General features: G+C 40.3%; 1 protein-coding gene across 10 annotated transcripts in view; it reads right to left on the bottom strand.

Annotated features, from left to right (window-relative positions):
- Window positions 1-1820: 1820 nt before the first annotated feature.
- The window catches only part of LOC123519824, a 248780-nt gene continuing 240917 nt past the window's right edge, over window positions 1821-9683 (bottom strand). For 6 of the 10 annotated variants that reach the window (XM_045281345.1, XM_045281344.1, XM_045281350.1 and 3 more), the window contains one exon: window positions 1821-2161. In XM_045281345.1, coding sequence (XP_045137280.1) covers window positions 2115-2161 — 47 coding nt within the window. In that variant the 3' untranslated portion in view covers window positions 1821-2114. The remainder of the gene's footprint in view (window positions 2162-9683) is intronic. The other 4 variants (XM_045281346.1, XM_045281343.1, XM_045281348.1 and 1 more) reach the window with 2 other exon arrangements.

Genomic DNA, 9683 nt, shown 5'->3' on the forward strand with positions numbered 1-9683 from the left:
AGGAATTGCATTCTATTACTTTACTTCCTCCTCCTCCTCCTCCTCCTCCTCCTCCTCCTCCTCCTCCTCCTCCTCCAACTCCTCCTCTTCCTCCTTCTTCTCCTTCTCCTCCTCTTTCTCCTTTGCCGTCACATCCGTCCACAAAACACCTAGAATCTCTTTGTAAAATTTTTCTTGACAAATGTTTTTATATATGTATTTGTTTTCCATAGTTTTCTTTAGTTCCATTTCGCTCTTCTTCTTCTTCTTCTTCTTCTTCTTCTTCTTCTTCTTCTTCTTCTTCTTCTTCTTCTTCTTCTTCTTCTTCTTCTTCTTCTTCTTCTTCTTCTTCTTCTTCTTCTTCTTCTTCTTCTTCTTCTTCTTCTTCTTCTTCTTCTTCTTCTTCTTCATCTTCTTCTTCATCCTCTTCTTCTTTTCTTCTCCTTTCTAGATTGTATGGCATGCTCATAGAGAGAGAGAGAGAGAGAGAGAGAGAGAGAGAGAGAGAGAGAGAGAGAGAGAGAGAGAGAGAGAGAGAGCAATGTTTCCTCTACAGCGTCAGCCTAACAGTCCATTTGGTGGAGTGACGGTCCTCCCGGCATTGTGTTTTTTTGTGCCTTCCTCTTCGTCCTTTGTGTTTGCAGTAAGGACGCGCCACATCCATCCTTCTACCTCGCTTCTTATTCCTCCTCCTCCTTCTCCTCCTCCTCCTCCTCTTCCTCCTCCTCCTCCTCCTCCTCCTCCTCCTTCTTCTCTTCTCGCTATCTTTTCTTTTTCTCCTCTTCTTAATTTCCGTAGTTACAATTTCTATTTTTCTTTTCTTCGTATAATCCTTCTCCTCTTCTTCCACCTCCTTCTCCTCTTCACCTCTTTAATCTTTCTCCCTCCCTTTTTTCTTTTATTTCCGTATTTATCTTGCGTTTTTGTTTTTCCTTCCTCATGTGATTCTTTTTCTTTTCTTCTTCTTTTCGGTGTTTTATTCATCTTTTACTTCCGCTTTCTTCCTCTGTTGTTTCTGTTTTTCCCTCCACATTTTTCGTATCGTGTATTTTTTGTTTCATTTAGATTTGTTCTTGATTATTATGTACTATGCATGTTCTCTTTCTCGTGCCACTTTTCACGTCTTCGTTCTCTTCGGTGTCGTTAGTCACTCTTACTCTTTCTTCTCCTTTTCCTCCTCCTCCTCCTCCTCTCTCTCTTTCTCCTCCTCCTCTTCAAGCCTCTCTCTGTCTTCTATTTCTGGCGGCAGACTGACTGTGGCCGACATCTCTTCTGTCCTTTTTTTCTTCTTATTTTCTTTATCTCCCTCCTCCTCCTTTAGAATGTGGACAGAACGCACCGCCACCACCACTTTCCCCAGCAACCACTATCCACACCGCCACTTCCACCACCACCACCACCACCACCACCACCACATACATCATCATCACAATACAACCACCAGTTTTCCTTGTTTCTTCCATTTTTTTTTTATTGTGTGGGGATGGAGGGAGTGGTGGGTGAGGTCGTGTGCTTATTTTTATTTTTATTTGTCTAGCTATTAACGTCGTGTTATTACAAGCACGGGGATTACTTCCAAAAATCTTTCTCATTTCTCCTCTTCTCCATGACGACCTCTTATTCCTCGTTTTTCATTTTTTCTTTTTTTTTTTTTTCTTCTCTCCTATTTCTCTTCCTCCTCCTCCTCCTCCTCCTCCTCCTCCTCCTCCTCCTGTGCCCCTCGTCCACGTTGTCATCATCCTCCCTCATTATCGCTTTCCCCTTCCTCCCTCTTTTTATCTAGCCTCCTCCTTCTTTTATTTTTCTTCTTCTTCTTCTTCTTCTTCTTCTTCTTCTTCTTCTTCTTCTTCTTCTTCTTCTTCTTCTTCTTCTTCTTCTTCTTCTTCTTCTTTTTCCTCTTAATTCTCCACGTCCTCCTCTTCTTCACCTTGGTGCCGTCATGGTCATATATCTCGCGCTTCTTCTCATTTCCTCTCGTCTCCTCTTCGCACTTTTTACTTCCTCAGAACGTCCAACTTCCTCCACCTCCTCCTCCTCCTCCTTCTCCTCATCCTCCTCCTCCTCCTCCTCCTCCTCCTCCTCCTCCTCCTCCTGTTAGCCGCTGAAGGTCGTCGTTGTCACCTCCCTCTGTGGCTTCACCAGGAGGGGCGGCGGCAGTACTCCAGGGGCGGCTTAGGCCAGTCTGTGAAAGGAAAAAAACGCTTTTATTATTATTATTATTATTATTATTATTATTATTATTATTATTATTATTATTATTATTATTTTTATTATTATTATTATTAATATCATTATTATCATTATCATTATTGTTTTATGTTGTTGCTGTTGTTGTTGTTGTTGTTGTTGTTGTTGTTGTTGTTGTTGTTGTTGTTGTTGTTGTTGTTATCATTTTATTATTATTATTATTATTATTATTATTATTATTATTATTATTATTGTTATTTTTGTTATTATTGTTATTATTATTATTATTATTATTATTATTATTATTATTATTATTATTATTATTATTATTATTATTACTATCATAATTATCATCATTATTATTATTATTATTATTATTATTATTATTATTATTATTATTATTAATATTAATAATATTATTATTATAATTATTATTATTATTGTTATCATCATCTTCATTATTATGATTGTTGTTGTTGCTGTTTATTGTTTGTCTATGAATTAGGAGTGATGTATTATATTTTCTAGTCTTGTAAGGAAGAATTGATGAATAGAAAGGTGTAAAAGATTGTTGGTGTTCAGTTGTAGGCACGCGCTGGTATGTGTGTGTGTGTTTCACTGTTTGATCTGCTGCAGTCTCTGACGAGACAGCCAGACGTTACCCTACGGAACGAGCTCAGAGCTCATTATTTCCGATCTTCGGATAGGCCTGAGACCAGGCACACACCACACACCGTGACAACAAGGTCACAACTCCTCGATTTACATCCCGTACCTACTCAATGCTAGGTGAACAGGGGCTACACGTGAAAGGAGACACACCCAAATATCTCCACCCGGCCAGGGAATGGAACCCTGGTCCTCTGGCTTGTGAAACCAGCGCTCTAACCACTGAGCTACCGGGGCGCGCGCGCGCGCGTGTGTGTGTGTGTGTGTGTGTGTGTGTGTGTGTGTTTCACCACGATCGTCTGCTGGTCACCCAGCCAGCCTTCCCCCTTACGGAGCGAGCTCAGAGCTAATAGACCGATCTTCTGGCAGGACTGAGACCACAACACACCACACACCGGGAAAGCGAGGCCACAACCCCTCGAGTTACATCCCGTACCTATTTACTGCTAGGTGAACAGAGGCTACACATTAAGAGGCTTGCCCATTTGCCTCGCCGCTTTGTGTGTGTGTGTGTGTGTGTGTGTGTGTGTGTGTGTGTGTGTGTGTGTGTGTGTGTGTGTGTGTGTGTGTGTGTGTGTGTGTGTGTGTGTGTGTGTAATAATAATAATAATAATATACGGTTTATTAATTTGGCAGTGCTACAAAATTTTACACTGAAAATGTACAGGGTGGGGGGGGGGGCATTAAAACAATTAAATGCTTAACCTAACTATGGATTTAACTTAACCAAGAATTTACTTATTTATTTATTTATTTATTTATGGCTCGCACCATAGTGGGCACCGCGCTAAGGTGCTACCGGTCAATGCGCGGTGCTCTTTAGGGCGCCCGTGTGTGTGTGTGTGTGTGTGTGTGTGTGTGTGTGTGTGTGTGTGTGAACAGAAAAGAATAAAATAGAATGTGTGTGTGTGTGTGTGTGTGTGTGTGTGTGTGTGTGTGTGTGTGTGTGTGTGTGTGTGTGTGTGTGTGTGTGTGTGTGTGTGTGTGTGTGTGTGTGTGTGTGTGTGTGTGTGTGTGTGTGTGTGTGTGTGTGTGTGTGTGTGTGTGTGTGTGTAGGCCCTTAAAAAAGTAACCTCCCTCTAATTGGTTTCGTTCTACGTTAACAAATACGTGGTTGGGAGTTTTTTTTCGGTACATGGGTGGGATATATTATTATGATGCAGTTTGGATCGTATTTCTCTCATGGTTTGGGAGACGATTAACGAAAAGTGATTGCGTAAGACTTTTTCCTTCGATCTGTTAGAACTTAAAGTCATATGAACGCTGTATAGTAGAGATAGAAATTGTAAGGCCTTTCTGCTTGTCTCTCTTGGAAACATAATTGAGTAGGTCTTTTCTTTTCGTTCTCATTTCTGCAAGATCTTTCTCTGGCAATCTTTTTTTCTGCATTGGCATGAACAGATTATAATATCCTTTTCAGTGTTGTTGGCCAAGAGGAATTATAATCGTCAGTCTTCTGGAATGTAATTTTCAAATTAGTACCATAAGTAGAAAGGTGATATTTTCATAAGTGGCATCGTTTGCTGGAATATCATAATCTTAAGCTTTTTCTCTACGTGAAAACATTGCTATAGGAAAATAACATTTTTTCTTTTACGTTATGGCCTATTTCGCCTTTAGGTACACTTGAAGAGTATGGGAAGCGCTGTTCAGCTTCCACCCATTAGCGGCGCAGGCAATTTTATTTAAAGTGGTGCCCATACAGGGCCCATATCACATACCCAAGCGCATCTTTAGTGTAAGGCAATTACATCTCTACGTAGAACCTGGGTATCATGGTGACATGTTGGTAACTTTAAGCCACTCGACAAATGACAAAGATTCAAGGCAGCACGTGGTGGGATTCGAACCTACGCATGGATGTTTTCCCAATCCCACGCTCACCACCTCATCCACTACGCCACCAACTCCCATAAATGGGTGTCCTTCGGAGCAACGTTCTTTACGCAGCCCACTAACATCCTCACTTTTAATTAATATTCACCTTTTTTTTTTTGTAATTCGCTTTACCGCAACACTTGAACCTCAGATATGATCTCACAAATTTGCCATGGAAATATCTCTGTCGATCTTTGTAATACGTGCACACATGCCCCGTCACTTACACAGGGACGAGCATGACGTGAAATTCTGTATCACTACCCGTGGTTTCCATGAAATATGTTCTTGTTAGGAGGGGTCTTCTCGCATCGGTTTCATTATGTCAGGTAGAAAATATGTTGTTTTTTTTGTCATGCTGGAAGGGAAACGCATCGCAGGACGGATGTGTGTTTATATCAGAGATGGCGATGACATGGCGGCAGCGATGGCAGTGGTGGTGGTGAGGACTGACGTGTAGTGTTGCTTTGGATGTATACAGTAGGCGTGAAGGCATGGCGCTGCGACGGCGTGGTGGCTGTAAAATGCCGGGATAGCAAGGCATTGGAGGAGGACGTGAGTGTTGGGAGGGAAGTGCGTGGGCCTGGGAAGGAAGAAGAGTGGGTGGGGGTGGGTGTGGGTGTGATGCTAGGAGGTCGTGACGTTAAGAAAATATATGAGCGACGTGGCGTGGGAAGGAAGGAGATATTGGGCCTTGCTGGTAGTGGTGGAGTTGAAGTGATGATGGGCAGAGAGGACTGAGTGGTGGTGGAGGACGTGGAGTAATAGAGACACTGGTGGAGTATGAGGGGAGTGAAAGCACGAGGAGGTAGTGGAGGACGGAGAGGTGGGGGCAAGAAGAGATGGTGGAAGACGGAAAGCGAGTGTGGGCGGCAAGGCTCTGGGGGAAGAGAAGGTGTGGTGTGGAGGCGTTGGCGTGACCCTTGTCTTGCTCCTGAGCGACTCCAAGCCATGATTCGCAGCCACTTGAGGTGAGGCAGGCGTTATGTTGTGAGTGAGTGTTGTGACGCTTTCTTTCTTTTCTCCACTAAGTTTTCTCATTTTTCTCATTTTCTGAAATGACATCTTTACATCTCAAATAACTTTTTTCTCAGTCTTTGTCCTTTTGTTAAGTGAAATGCTACAAAAAAGGTAAAAAAAAAATCAGTGTGGCGTATCGTTATTCCACTACACCATCAGCCCCACTCTATCCTCCCTTAGCTACGCATTTTGGCGTCCTCTGGGCTGAGAATCATTGTTTTATGTAGTTTTGTTTTTCTTAGAGAGAGGTGGGCGGACGAAAAACGTGATAATCCGAAATTCGTTGTTTAATTAAGTTTCATGAAGAAAAGTTTACAGCGAAGTTTTTCTTTTATGATGAAAAAAAGTTTTGTTCGCTTCATGAAGCGACGCCTGCTACAGCGGCGAACACCGTTTCTTGTCTAGGTAGAGGTGCGTTACCTCCTCCGTGGTACAGTGGAACCATGCGTGCTTTGGGATCCTAGAGGTCTCCAAGCGCACGGGTTCGAATCCTGTCCACGGTCTGAGTGTAGGTTGGGCTTCCTCACTCGGGGCAACGGTTTCCTACCGGGTGGGCTTTAAGATAGTAGGTACCCTAAAAATATCCCCTTTAGCCCATAAATTCCGGTGAAAAGCCCACATGGTATAAACAAAAAGAAATGTATTAGCTTAACGTACAGTCGCGTTACCTTAATAAATAAACAAATCGGTGATGGTTACTCACAATAAAGTCAGTTCTCCTTGGTGTAGGTGAGAATGACCAAATACACATGTTGTTTTTTGCTGGATATATATATATATATATATATATATATATATATATATATATATATATATATATATATATATATATATATATATATATATATATATATATTGAGAGTGAATTCAATTGGGGTTCTGGGTATGTAGACGAAAAGAACAAATTTCATGTCTTCGTTTGATGGATCAACCAACCTTTCTTATAATAACTACGCTTCCATCAAACGTTTAGTCAGTCTGCTAGGATAGAAATAAATATAAGTGGATGGGGCCTTAGTCTGCACTAACCTATTCATTTTACTTATGATTAGAAAGAGAAGCTTTTCCACAAACGGCATCATAAAGGCCAACAAGATTATTGTTGTCTGTTCTTCTTATGAGTTTTTTTTTTTTTTTTTGTGACGTGGAATATCATACAATTAAGGGCAGAGGTGAGAGGCAAGCAGGGGACGCCAATCACTGTGCTTGTTTATGCCATGTGTTTCCCTCGTTAACTGATGCAGAAAACGAACATTAACTAACTAAAACCGCGCATGGATTACCTTGACTGTGATTCGTGTGGGTGTTTGTTGTAGTTTTACACCTCTCATTTTTCTTTGAATGTGACTCACTGACTGAAATGTTTTATTGGAATATATATATATATATATATATATATATATATATATATATATATATATATATATATATATATATATATATATATATATATAGATAGATAGATAGATAGATAGATAGATAGATAGATAGATATGGTAGTCAGGTAACCTTAGTGTTCCAGCTTTTAAGTTTTCTAGATCTATTATTGGTTTGAAATATTTTGGTTATTGTTAATAAACACAAAGGAATGACGATTATAATTAATAGCAGGGGCTTTGCTGATGTACTTATGGGGTTGCAATTGTTGAGGTGTACTGTGGTGGTGTTGAGGTGTGGTGAGGTTCAGTTTGGTAGTGGTTTGGTGCTGCTAAAGGCGGCGTCACACTAGCACTTTTTCCGTCGTCTCAGGCGATTTCCGTCGTCTTTTTACTCTTCCGTCAACTCTTTCCGTCGTCTTGAGTCAGACGGAAAGCATCGTTTTCGTCTAGCGCCAATTTTTAGTCAAAATAAGAACTATGGTTTCTAATCAACACTTTTATTAAAATTTTTTTTTTTTTTGTTAAACGGAAGAATGCTATTATCATGGCATGAAATTTAAATGAGTTGGTGAATATATGTTTGTATACATATTTTTTTTTTCTTCTAGCCTAGCAATGAAAAGTTCCTCAGTTGTTTGTGTACATTTCCAGGGGAGTGCGAATGTGCGATGCTTTTGAATATTTCCAAGGCAACTTCCAAGTAGCTGGCCAAGATGAGCAGTGGACAAAACACACTGACGAATTTCTCATAGAGAGTATTAGAGGTCACCGTTGCCTTTGGGATCACAGAACAGCTGAATACACTATAAGGTGCAAAAAAGCCGCGGCTTGCTGGGGTGAATGAGGAGCCATGTTTGTTTACAATCGACAAGCGAGGCAAAGGCGGAAGCAAGCTTGTGTGTGACGGCCACCGTCTGCAAAAGTTGACAGTCGTCAGAAAATTGACGGAAAAAGAAGACGGAAAAGTGCTAGTGTGACGCCGCCTTAAGGTATGGTGGTGTTAGGGTGCGGTGGAGGTTAGGTGGCGTTGGGCTGTGGTAGTTGTCTAGGCTTGGTGACACAGACAACTTGATCGGATATTTAAGGTTGATAAGACTGAGGTGTGTGTGTGTGTGTGTGTGTGTGTGTGTGTGTGTGTGTGTGTGTGTGTGTGTGTGTGTGTGTGTGTGTGTGTGTGTGTGTGTGTGTGTGTGTGTGTGTGTGTGTGTGTGTGTGTGTGTGTGTGTGTGTGTGTGTGTGTGTGTGTGTGTGTGTGTGTGTGTGTGTGTGTGTGTGTGTGTGTGTGTGTGTGTGTGTGTGTGTGTGTGTGTGTGTGTGTGTGTGTGTGAGAGAGAGAGAGAGAGAGAGAGAGAGAGAGAGAGAGAGAGAGAGAGAGAGAGAGAGAGACCGACAGGTAAAATTATAAGAAAACGTATGAAGTTCAAAATTTTTAATTATGATAATAATGTTGTTAGCTGTAATATTGGAAAAAATTAGTTAATGATATGATAACAATGGTAGTGCAAATTTACGGAATGGTTCATAAAGTAAAGGAAAATATTAGAAATACCTGGACAAACATGTTCATCGTAAAATTTCAAACTTAATTGTAGAACTTAAGTATTGACTAGATTGTATTTTCTCTTTGTTTAAAAGCAAAGAAATAGAAATAGGGAGGGAGGTAGGCGTGAGTCATGGCCGCGCCTTAGAAGACCCACGCACGCAGGGAGTCATTGGTGAAGGGGAAACACAGCCCTGAAAGACAGTGAGGGGCCGCGGGGAAGCAAGAGCGTCTGTGGCGTGCGTAAGAGGGAAGGGTCGCTGGAATGCTGGTGTGTGTTGACTGGGAAACAAGAAGTTTCTTTTATTCTTGCAAGTGATTCTGTTGATCGTTTTGTTTTTCTCTCTTTTTCTGACAAGATTATCTTTTCTTTATTTTCAAAATACATTACAATAAGTGAAATTTTTCATTTGTAGGAATGTTTTTGTGTATTTGCTGATCCTAACGTAAGTCTAAACTTTGATTATATATATATATATATATATATATATATATATATATATATATATATATATATATATATATATATATATATATATATATATATATATATATATATATATATATATATATATATATATATATATATATATATATATATATATATATATATATATATATATATACAGGGTGATTCACGAGTTTCTCCTGAAAATTTAACTACTGCAAGTTTACACAATTCCAAGCAAAAAATACTCTATAAGTATAGGTGTTTTCTGCAATGGTTAACAAGTGGGTGGAATTTTAGATTTCAATCCAGACGGGAGGACAGCCACCAGCAAGCGGCTGGCTCCCACCACACCCTCGCGATCTTGAAACCACTTAGTTGCCAAGTTGCTGATTTCTCTTAATTTTTACTAGCATTCTTTCAGTCTGAATTAAAGTTTTTTTTTTATCATCACCAATTATGTGATCAATTGTTCTAGGGAACTATGCCACTTTTTCATGAAATAGGCTTTGCGGACACCTAAAGTATTATTGACGGATATAAACATTGCACGATGGCATTATGATGGATACGCACCTTGACT

The sequence above is a fragment of the Portunus trituberculatus genome, chromosome 46 (assembly GCF_017591435.1).
Source record: "Portunus trituberculatus isolate SZX2019 chromosome 46, ASM1759143v1, whole genome shotgun sequence".
Taxonomy (NCBI): domain Eukaryota; kingdom Metazoa; phylum Arthropoda; class Malacostraca; order Decapoda; family Portunidae; genus Portunus; species Portunus trituberculatus.